The sequence below is a fragment of the Pelobates fuscus genome, chromosome 4 (assembly GCF_036172605.1).
Source record: "Pelobates fuscus isolate aPelFus1 chromosome 4, aPelFus1.pri, whole genome shotgun sequence".
In the NCBI taxonomy this organism is placed as follows: domain Eukaryota; kingdom Metazoa; phylum Chordata; class Amphibia; order Anura; family Pelobatidae; genus Pelobates; species Pelobates fuscus.
In genome coordinates this window covers 288,047,348-288,059,759 of record NC_086320.1, presented here as the reverse complement: position 1 = coordinate 288,059,759, position 12,412 = coordinate 288,047,348, and the positions used below count along the sequence as shown (strand labels likewise).

General features: G+C 39.4%; 1 protein-coding gene across 1 annotated transcript in view; it reads right to left on the bottom strand.

Annotated features, from left to right (window-relative positions):
• Positions 1-2,979: 2,979 nt before the first annotated feature.
• The window catches only part of LOC134608929 (collagen alpha-1(VI) chain-like), a 58,509-nt gene continuing 49,076 nt past the window's right edge, over positions 2,980-12,412 (bottom strand). Inside the window, exons 4-6 of the mRNA XM_063452182.1 lie at positions 4,963-5,134; positions 4,843-4,872; positions 2,980-3,944 (exon numbers count right to left, since the gene is read on the bottom strand). Of these exons, the coding sequence (XP_063308252.1) occupies positions 3,343-3,944; positions 4,843-4,872; positions 4,963-5,134 (804 nt within the window). The 3' untranslated portion in view covers positions 2,980-3,342. The remainder of the gene's footprint in view (positions 3,945-4,842; positions 4,873-4,962; positions 5,135-12,412) is intronic.

Below are 12,412 nucleotides of genomic sequence, written 5' to 3'. Positions count from 1 at the left end.
ATACATGCAGACAGACATAGACAGACATACCTGCATGCATACAGACATACATACAGACATGCATGCATACAGACATACATACATAAAGACATACATGCATACATACATACATACAGACATACATACATGCATGCATACAGACATACATACAAACATACATACACATACACACATACATACAGACACACATGTATGCATACAGACATACATGCATTCATACAGACATACATACATAGACATACATACAGACATGCATACAGACACTGACATCCATACATACACACATTCAAAATGACATGCATACAAACATACAGACATACATACATGCATGCATACACACACACAGAGCTCATTTTCCAGCCACCCTCCTGTTTCTTACCTTTTCTTTGCAGGAGGGTGGCTGGGGCTGATGGGAGTAGTCGGCTGACTCTCCCTCACTGTCGGGCACGTGGAGTGAGCTGGGAGGAAGTGACTACTTCCTCCCAGCAGCACTTGCTGAGGCTGCTTTATTATTTTTTTTAAAGGGGCCCATGTCACGCTGACCGGGCCTCTGAAGATATGGGGCCCATTGGGTGGCCCTAAGTGCGTGGGCCACCCGTTGGGCCCCATCAGCGTGCGGGCCCCGGTGAAAGTGCACCGGCAGCAATTCCGCCGCTACACGTGGGGGCCCGGGCGGCCGGGCCCTCCAGGGCCACCTGGGCCCGTGACAACCGTTATGGTTGTCACCCCCTGATGGCGGCCCTGCCTTTCGGGATACGAATACTCCCCTTGGTTGGCGTTCGTCTATACCAGGGATAGGCAACCTTCGGCTCTCCAGATGTTTTGGACTACACCTCCCATGATGCTTTGCCAGCATTATGTGTGTAAGAGCATTATGGGGGATGTAGTCCACAACATCTGGAGAGCCGAAGGTTGCCTATCCCTGGTCTATACGAAATGGCGGCCACCCAGGGGAGCACACATGAATTACTCCCCTTGCGGTTTCACACTTGTTATTGGTTTGAATGTTCTAAGTAATTGGTGTGAACGTTCTAATGGGGCACCGGGGTAATCCCCGTTCGGGAGACGAATGGAATCCATTCATATGGACGCTCCTGAACGGAAAAACAGGGTACACTACACGACATAGGGTAACACACAATACAAGTGGAAAACACGAATAAGCAGTGGTTTTGCCATAGCCACAATTAGTGGCTTTTTTTCAGCATGACAGGGAGATATCCCTATAATGCTGAACCTCCAGCATGCTTTTCCTGACGTTCATACTGTGATCAGTACTGGTCAGCTGGCAAAGCCCAGCACCAATATCAATCTGCATGAGAGCATGCAGTGAGATCCTGTCAGTGTATTTCAGACTCTTAAATGGGCCAAGTTGTGGAAAGGGAGCCTCAGTTATCGATTGATACCTGGGTACTCCCTGGTGTTACCATGCTGACATCAAAATGTTATGACACCCTCTTGTTGTTAAAGCATAGACTTTGTAGGACGTAATGACACATCCTACCTTTGTTATGGTGTAGTGTAGATAAGTCACCTAGCAATAACAATACATTGTTTCATGGAATATAGCCTGAGCAAATCAAACCCCATTTATTGGATTGAGAATCTAGACCAGCAGTTCCCAAACTGTTCCGCGGCACCCCAGATGTGCACACAAGGTTGCCGCAGAATGTTTCCCCGGTGCTATGATCATAGCACCGGGGAAACATAACTGCTGAACAGGGGCCAGGTTGAGTGCTGCGGTCCTCTAAGACACGACCAGGCCCCTGTAATGTCGGCCGGCTGGGAGGAAGTGACAACCTGTCACTTCCTCCCAGCTTCATGCAGGGGGGAGAGGAGCATTCCAGGAGCAGCTCCAGACCCCTCCTACAAGCAGCAGAAGGACTCCAAGCCACCCTCCTGGACAAACAAAGTAAGCTAACAGGAGGGAGGCTGGAGTGTCAGTGTGTGTGCACACGTGTGTGTCTGTGCACACATCTGTGTCAGCATGTGTGTATGTGTGTGCACACATCTGTGTTTTTATGTCAGTGTGTGTATCTGGGTCATGGTGTGTGCATGTATCAATGTGTGTGTGTGTCTCTGTTTATCTATGTGTCAGTGTCTATATCAGGGGTTCTCAACCCAGTCCTCAAGGACCCCCGAACTGTCCAGGATTTAGGGATTACCCTGCTGTGTCTAAGGTGTTTTAAGGGGGGGGGGGGACAAACACTTTAAACACAACAGGGTAATCCCTAAATCCTGGACTGGTAGGGGGTCCTTGAGGACTGGGTTGAGATCCCCTGGTCTATATGAATTTGTGTGTGTATTTATGTGTATGAATATCTGTGTATGTATGTGGTAGTGTATGTGCATACATCCAAGCAGTCAAACACCAGCACAACATACAAACACACTCGTACAATCTAACAAATATTACATACAAACACACCCCTTCACTCAAACACAAATACTTCACACAAATGTACATCCACCTTTAAAAGATATATTACATACAAACACACCCCTGTATTAAAACACTTAAACTATATACAAGCACCTCTTCAAACATTAACACTATACATTACACTATAGTGCGTGTAAATGCCACAGTGCTGCACAGATATACAACCTAGAAATTTTGACTTGGGTTGCCTTGAAAAAATATTTCAAATATTAAGGGCGCCTTGGACCTAAAAAGTTTGGGAACCACTGATCTAGGCTGAGCAAATCAAACCCTATTTGTTGGGTTGAGAATCTAGATTGAGCAAACCAAACCCCATTATTTTATGAATTGGTTCCTAAAGGCAAATTAAAACCTTCACCTAATGAGAATGGCAGAACAATTCAAGTCATGTCACTGATATCCAAAAGGTGTATTCACTAAATAAAAAAGTCAGTTTTGTTAAGTTACCATTTGTTTTTTATTATTATTATTTATATAGCGCCAGCAAATTCCATAGCGCTTTACATATGAAGTGCAAATTTACTTTGACCAAATCATGTAACTTACTCCGTTGTCATTAAATCATACATTTCTGCATTAACCTCTTTGCAATATTATCTCAAAAGCTGCATTTTCTTATGTAGGAAGAGACTGTTTTCTGCACCATACAGCTGTATTTCGTGAAATGTATTACATAGTAACTGATTGCAATGTCTTACATCTCATATAATAGTTGTAGAATATACATAATCCCCTTCCATTTGGGCATAATTTCCATTTTGGACCATTGGCATTTGTACTATATTGGTTAAGAGAAGAATTCCCATTGGAGACACTAAACTGAAAATAAAAGAATAGAAATGTAAAAACAAAAAGCAGTGTTTTACCTAAAATGTGAATTCACTTCCTTTTGAAGCAGATTATGTAATTTTCATCAGGAAGCTTTGCAAGGTGACTCTTTTTAATAAATCGCTGTATTCTGAAACCCGAAACACTCTTTTCTCTATTTGATCATATTTAAAATCACTTTCTTTGCCACTGAGAAGTTGACAAATTCCCACCTCATTAAATATCCCTACAGTAATTGCGAACAGTTCGGTTCTAGGGTTTAATGTGGCTGCAGCCTGCGCTGTGATTTGCTTTTGTGCTATTCCTGAAGATCTGCCGTCTGAAAATATAATAAACTTTCTCAGGACATTGGGACGTCCATTAGTTTTGAGATAGTTTGTAAGGAACCTTAAAGCAGCTGGTAAGTCTGTTGACTCTTCCATATATGTGATTCCTGATAGGCCCGACACAGCATCCTCTAATTTACTAGTAAATGGGACTTCTACCTTCTGCAGGCTAGCACTGCTATACTGAACAACCAATACGCTCAGCATTGTATTTATGTTAATTTCTTCTGACAGGATATGGGTAATTGCTGCTTTAACAAATTCTTTCACTTTTTTAAAGTTATCGTAGCCAACGCTGCTTGAACCGTCCAGCAGGAACACAATATCTGTAGGTTCTTCAAATTCAACTGCAATAAAAGAAGTTTCAATCAACATGGCTTGCACAGAAAAATATCTAACAAAGCAAAGCTTCTAAACAGAAACTTAAATCAAAGCACTGAAACACATGCAATCTAATTTCAAAGCTATTTCACATCCGAATAAATGCATTTTACCTGGGCAGCAAACTTTTTAAATGACAGGGAGAAGGAAGGGGGCATAAATTAAATGTTCTCTGCTACATGCATATGGGCAGGATATCCGTGTAAAATACAAAGAAACTATATACAAAAAAATGAAGTTAGAAGACATTTAGAGAGCATAACTGGTTTGATTACCATAGACCACTATTACCTGTGTAATACCATTAGAAGCTACAAATGTGGTATAAAATTTAAATCTAGCCTTTTATCTTACAAATGAAAAAGGAGGACATCTCTTGTAGCAAACCGCAAGGACTTAATAAAGATCGAACCAGCAAATAATAATCAGATGCCAATTATCATAGTTTATTGGTAGGTTAAAAGATGTTCTTTGCCTTTTAGACTGCTAAACATAGGTATCTTGGGAAGTTTAAATATATTGTGATTATCCAATTTTCCAACCCAACTATATAAATAGTTAAAAGATGAAATTGGTAAATTTAGATTTATATTGTTAACTTGTAAAATCAAACATTATGCTATTAAAAACTGTTTTATATCTGAAACACGTAACACTACTATTCTTTTAGAGGTGCAGCCTTTACTTTTAAAGATTGTGCTATAACTTTTCTGGAAACTACACTATTAGAGAAAACATTTTTTTTTTTTCGTGTGGTGCCCCAGTTCAAGGACATAAGATTATTGAAATTACTGGGAAGTGATTGTTCCTCTTTAAAGGATGAATGCATTCATGTAAATGTGTAAAATCAATTAGTATTCTTACCTTGACAAGAGAAATCAGGACAGGCAGAATCTGAAAAAGTAAATATATATCAATATTGTCAGCAAAATGTTTTAAGGAAATGAATTGAGCTGAAATGTGATACAGTTTCAGTAAACTGACCTTTGCATATATGTTTTGTGACATTTTCAAAGAAGGTCTCCTCTAACAATTCATAGTATTCCGTTACGAGGACTTGCATTCCTTGTGCTTTTGTACCCTGGCAGGTGATTTCCTGCAGTACCTTCGTGTGAGGAGCTCTTTTAAATAGGTCCCCAACTCCTATTCCAATAACCTGTTTTACAAAATAGAGAGCCTTTATATAGCGAGGGAAACAAATATTCATTGATTTGATCAAGGCAATTCTTATATTGTCTAATCCAATAAAAATAAAACATATATTAATAAATATAACATTAATAATCTTTTCTATTATGGCAAGGCTGAATTTACTCCTCACACATTAATTCTTGCACAGATGCTATCGTAAGAGAATTCAGTATGTATTTAAAATGATTTACCCTATCCAACAATTTTGTTTGAGCATAATGGGAAATGTAGTCCACAACAACACAAAATCTGCTGTAAAAGGTGTGTTGCTAGAACCCTGGTTCTATTACATGGTAAAGGGGAAAAACTTTTGCAATTGTTTACTTCTTACCCTCTGGGAGACCCAGTTGCAGAATCCGGATGCCAATTCTGCTTTTCATTCACTTGCTGCGAGCATTCAACCAATGGAATGAACCTCTACGGATGGAATAGACAGCGTAGAACCAGGCTGGCTAATGAGAGCTGCCGGTGGTGGAGTTATACCTCTCATAGCAATATAAAATATCTAAACGTGTCGAGACTTTTTTCCTGAAACAGTGCACATACAAGGTTCCTGCTACATGACCACTTCAAAACACTGAAGTAACCAGGGCTACGGTGCCTGGAGTAACCGTTGAAGTGCCATTAGCTAGCCCCATTACCAAAAATAAATTGATATCCTTCAATGGTAAGTTAAAGGAAGGCATAGCAAGATTATTTACAGACATGGCTATTGGCTGTGCTAATTTATATTTTTACATTTATTTTGTAATTTTGGTGTACACAATTTTTTTCCATAAGATGCACAGGAGTGATGAGGAATTGTCAAAACCTTAATGTGCAGCACAGGAAAGTTTTTATTTATTTTTAATTTTTTTTTTTACTTGCATTTGCTGCATTATTCACCCCAATAAATTCTGCAATAGTGTTTACTGGGGTGAAGGAATAAGGAACAATTAAAATTCCAGGTCCAATTATCCAAATAGAGCAGACTTGGATAATTTTTCCAATTCGGCAATTGAGAAGACTCTTCTGGCACTGCATTATGGGTAATTTTACATGCATTTTATTTTCTATGCTTAAAGTATGGGGTGTTAGGGGGTCCTTCATCTAAAACATTAAAGGATCTCACTTAACTTTAAAAATTAATTTTTAAAGGTAAAATATTTCATTTTTCTTTTTTTCAATATTTCATTTTTTATTAATTATTCTCTTTGCAATAATTGTAAATACACATCTCCAGTTCAGAAAAAAAAACACATAATAAAGCAAACAAACAAAAAAAATACATAATAGCTCAAAATATAAGCTCAGTATTCATATCCTTTTACTTATATTTATTTTAAAAATAATTAATACATTTAAATTATAAAAGAACCCCACATCCCTATATCTCCCGTCATATATTCTTAATTTAACTTTGTCATTTTTATTGGTCTTAATCCTACCATCTCTTATCCTTTTAAATCAATACCCATCTTGTACTCAAGCTTGTCGTTCATATCTACTTATATACATATATTCATTCATACATACACCCATGCGTATTTACATATATCTGGATATATGTGCACCTGTTCATATATACTTTTACTTTTTCTGTCCTTCCCTTTCTCTCATCTCTTCCCACTCCTTCCTCTTTCCTGCCCTGCCCTTCCTTTATACTTTATATATTTTTTTCCCCTCTGGCCAAACAGACCACAATTTAGTATGAGTATGTTCTTTACCAGTAAGATAGTGAGCTATTAATTCGAACTGAAAAGTGTTGTCTACTCTTTCCAAGACTTCTATCAAATTTCCATTGAGCCGCAATACTAATTTTCGCAGCCACCAAAAGATTAAGAATCACAACCCTATATGGCAAATCAGATAGAGAAGAGATTAAATGGAGTAAGTAGCATTTTGTCTGAAAAGGAATTTTTCCCTTTTTTTTTTCAAGTTTATTTATTATTTTACGGATAGTTTTCTAAACGGTTTTAGCCTAGAACACTCCCAAAAAATATGTTGCAAGGACTCTATTTCACCTAAACATCTCCAACATACCGGTGATATCTGAACATGCATATGAGCCAATCTAAGGAGTACGAAGTACCATCTCATATGTATTTTACAAAAAGCGTCCCACTGAGAAGCTATGGGATGCTATTTTTGTTATCTTATTAGTCGGTAACCATTGGGAAATAGGGAAAGCTTTACCCAATTCCTCTTCCCATTTTAAATTATGATTTGGTTTAACCTCATTTCCCAATTCTGAAAACGCATTATAACAAAGATAATAGTTTACTCTTTTTTGTTTTCCCCATACAGTGATGGCCAAAGGAAGTTATATCAGAGACATTATTTGTGTATAAGCCTAATAAAATAATAATATTTTTAAGCCTAAGATCCGTGAATAATTCTTTAGGTAATAAGTGGAATTGTTCCTTCAGATGTGGAAAAGACTTAATTCCTTTTTCATCACATATCAGACTTATTTTATCTGCTCCTTTGCTAACCCATGATTCCACTGCAAGATCCACAGTTATGTTAACATCTGTAAAGGGGCTAATGAGAAAAGGTTAACCTTACCCATAAGCGTAGGAGCCCATTTTTTTCCCCAACATTGAAGCATATATCTTGAGCTAGAAATTATTAACGTTTTACTAGAAGTTGGTATCTTAGTTGTCCACAAAAATCGATCTGCCGTATGTGGTTTCATACATGCGTTTTCCAAAATAAGCCATATTTGTGGTTTAGAACTTAAAATAGCTTTTAATCCCTGCGTAAGTATTGATGCTTTATAATATGTTTATATAAATTGTATAACTAGCCCTCCCAAAGTATAGGGCTTCGTTGCTGAATTATGGGCTATCTGTGGAGGTCTTTTTTTCCAAATGTAGGTATTTATAATAAACTGAAATGTTCTTATTATACTATTGGGTAATGCTATAGGTATTGTGCAGAAAAGATATAGCATAGGTGGTATAATCATCATCTTTATTGAATTCACACAGCCTAATAATCATACCTTTCTATCCCACCATTTGTCCATTTGTTGTTCTAATTTATACTTAAGTTTCTTATGGTTTTACTGAATTAGGAAGCTGCTGGTTTTAGCGAGGTTAATACCCAAGTACTTACAAGGTGTTTTACGCCAGTCAAATGTATATATCTTCATTAAAAGTTGTACTTCCTGATTTGGTAATCCAATAGGTAAAAGTGTGGGGTTTTTTTTCATTATTTTTATAATATGAGACTCGACCATATCTTTCAAGGAGTGTGATCAAAGAAGGGAGTTAGAAATAACATATCATCCGCAAATAGGGCAAATTTTTGTTCTCCTGCAGGTGTAGTCAAGCCACAAATATCTAGATTTTGCTTAATGTGCCTCACTAAAGGTTCTAAAATTAAAAGAAAATTTATTGGTGAAAGATGGCAACCTGGGGGGTACTGTTTTTTTGTGTTTTTTTTTTTTAATAGTAAATGGATTGGATAAAAAAAAACATATGAAATACCTTTGCAGAAGGATTTGAGTAAAGTGCTAAAATGCTTTTCATAAACTCGATAGGAAACCCTATCTTGCTCAAAGTCAAGTCCTATGTAAGCGATAAAAAAAAGCTGTTTCACCGTCGAGTACCATAATTACACTTTGCTGTTTACTCTTATGTGCCCATTCAATGAGATCAATAAAATATCTGGTGTTATCACCTACTTGTCTATTTAGCACAAACCCAACCTGGTCTGTGGAAACAAGGTCATCTAATAAGGGTTTAATGCGCGTAGCCAAATTTGGCATATAGTTTTATATCCTTATTGAAAATCGCTATAGGCCTTAAGTTTGCACCCTCAATGGGTAGTTTCCCTGGTTTCGGCAACATCACTACATATGCTTCCAACATTTCTTTTGGTATATTGCCTGAATGTTTTATATCATTAAAAAGTACAGTAAGGGTCGGGGGGCCCGGGGCCGCCCCTCTTCCCCCCTCCTCCCCCTTCCCTCCTCTCCCTCCCTCCTCAGCGGCTGCCTTCCGCGCGCCTCCAAGCCCCGTTCTTGCCTATTCTCTATTCTTTTCTTCTCTGTTCTCTCCACTTACACTCCTTATCATATCGGCACCGAGGGCCTTCTCCTATAAGGAACGGTGCTGAGGCTTCTTAAAGTACAGTGATCCTTGCCTTTGCATCAGGTGATATTATACTCTGTGCCTCAGACAGAGTGTGGCACAAGAGAACGTATCAAACAGGCTCGGGTTCACACCTTGTTGTTAAAGATGTTTTTTTGTTTTTCTTTTATCTTTTCTCTTATGGATAACATGTCATACGCTACTACAGGAATGTTCATGTACTATATTGAAACATGTAAAATATGTTGTTTTCACGTGGCGAATTGTGATAATACATTGCACAACAACAAAAAAAAAAAAAAAAAAAAAAAAAAAGTACAGTAAGGTAAGGTGTTAGAATGGATTCCATTTTAATATAGTAATACGGTAATTAGAAAACCCATCTGAGCCTGGTGATTTTTGTTTTGGAAGGGTTAAGATTGCCTTGCGCACTTCATCTTCTGTAAAGGGATTTTTAACGACCTTTTTACTCCAAATTTATTTCCGACAAAGGAACTTCATCCAGAAAACAATTAATTCCCTCTGGTGTGGGCAGATATGTTTCTACATCACCTGTTAAGTTGTACAGTTTACTATAGTACAAAGCTAACTCCTCTGCAATATCCTCTGGATTGTAACGTTTCACATTCTGGGCAGAATTAAAATATGGGATTTTAATTTGTAAATAGTTTAATAGAAAAGGGTAAGGAGGTACCAAAGTAGAAAATCTCCTGAATGGGGGTTAACCCCTAGTGCAAGAATATTTGCACCAACAACTAAACAACAAGAAGAGACAAAAAACAGGAAAAAAGGAATTATGGTAGAGTGTCCTGGAGAGTGTACGTCCCTTAAAAAAAAGGGGGGGGGGGAGGACAGTCGGTGGTACAAATAGTGTGTACCACTTTAAATATAAAACTTAACTTTTAATACTAAAAAAGTAAATACATAACAATACTCTGAGAATAGGGTGTTATATACTACTTTGTACTCGAGACTGTAATATTGTGCCGCCAGGCAAATTATTGTACCGCTTCACGTGTAGCGGGTTCACTTATCGAATTGAAACAATCCCTGCAATTACACTATCTCCATATTAATGGAGACGAGCTAGGACAAGTTATACTAATAGGTGTTCTTAATGTGTGCTCTTGTGGTTTTACTTTTTTATTGTTAAAAGTTAAGTTTTATATTTAAAGTGGTACACACTATTTGTACCACCGACTGTCCTCCCCCTCCCCCCCCCTTTTTTAAGGGACGTACACTCTTCAGGACACTCTACCATAATTCCTTTTCTCCTGTTTGTTGTCTTCTTGTTGTTTAGTTAGCTTTTAATTTCCAAGTAGCTTTCCCGCTTTGTTACTACAGCTGTAAGGTGTTTGTTTTAAGGACCGCATTTGTTTCTCAGTTTCTTGTAAAGAAAAATCTGTAATTGTTTTTTTTATATTTCCTATCCTTTTAGATAACTTTTTTGAGAGATTCAATAGGTTTAGCATTTTCTAATACATCGTTGTCTTTATCTAAACAAGATTATCCATGACTCGACATACTTGAAGCAGAAGGTCAGTTTCCAGTTTAATAATGATGCAACCCTAAAATAAAATGTGGAACGGAGAGATAACACACTTGCTTACTCACTATTTCCACTGTCATGTCAGCATACCAGAACAATGACGTAACCAGGAAACATTTGTAGTTATTGCATGTGAAACATGTATAAAAGCTGTCTCACTGGTTGAAGTTCAAAAATAGAAAGCGGCCAGGCAACATAGCTTAAGTGCAACACATAAAAGCTTCTAAAACTACTAAAATGTAAAAAGAGATTAGGTGAGAGTGGTGTAACGTCTGAACAGATTATTGTATCAGCATTGCAGTTTGATAAAACATTAACAACCAATGGAAACATTTTCTATGAGTGTGTAGGCTATAAAGTCATAATATATACGCAATAAATATCTTCCTTTATGATCAGGTGAATTGAGTTGTCTGTGTAATCTTTATGAGTATATTACTCCGTTGGTTAATCAAACACATACTACAAATGTCATGTGAGACACATAAAATATAAAATTTGTAATGGATGCCTCCGTTCCTGGGGCTCATGGAGGCCAGCCTCCTTTACACAGGCTATGGACCCTGTCCCAGAACCCTCTAAAAATACTACAAGAGCTAGTGTCACTACACAGTTATCAGATATAAGGGGGACACTGGTACCCCCCTGCCCTGCAGCCCCTCCATGTGTCTTACCAGAGGCAGCTCTAGACTTTATGAGGCCTTAGGCGAAACGCAAACATGAGGCCCCACTAACAAAAAAAAGTGTCACATATACACATTGATGCACTGTCTACCTGTGTATGTGCCTGAGAGTGTGTCTGACAAAGAGTATCCTTGTGTGTGTGAATGTATGTCTCTGAACATGTTTGCGTTTTTGTCTGGGACCCTATGTGTATGGGGTAGCTGCTTGAAGTGTGTTGTGTGTATGGGGGGGGGGGAGAGGCGGGTGATGGGGGGAGAGGCGGGTGATGGTGAGAGGGGGTGATGGTGAGAGGGGGGTGATGGTGTGGGGGTGATGGTGAGAGGGGGGTTGATGGTGAGAGGGAGGGGGGGTGATGGTGAGAGGGGGGGGTGATGGCGAGAGGGAGAGGGGGGGTGATGGCGAGAGGGAGAGGGGGGGTGATGGCGAGAGGGATGATGGCGAGAGGGAGAGGGGGGTGATGGCGAGAGGGAGAGGGGGGTGATGGTAAGAGGGGGGGTGATGGTGAGAGGGGGGTGATGGCGAGAGGGAGAGGGGGGGTGATGGCGAGAGGGATGATGGCGAGAGGGAGAGGGGGGTGATGGCGAGAGGGAGAGGGGGGTGATGGCGAGAGGGAGAGGGGGGGTGATGGTGAGAGGGAGAGGGGGGTGATGGTGAGAGGGAGAGGGGGGGTGATGGTGAGAGGGAGAGGGGGGGTGATGGTGAGAGGGAGAGGGGGGGTGATGGTGAGAGGGAGAGGGGGGGTGATGGTGAGAGGGAGCGGGGGGTTGATGGAGGGAGGGTAATGGTAATGTGAGAGTGAGAGGGGGGTAATGTGAGAGTGAGAGGGGGGTAATGTGAGAGTGAGAGGGGGGATAATGTGAGAGTGAGAGGGGGGATAATGTGAGAGTGAGAGGGGGGATAATGTGAGAGTGAGGAAAATGTGAGAGTGAGA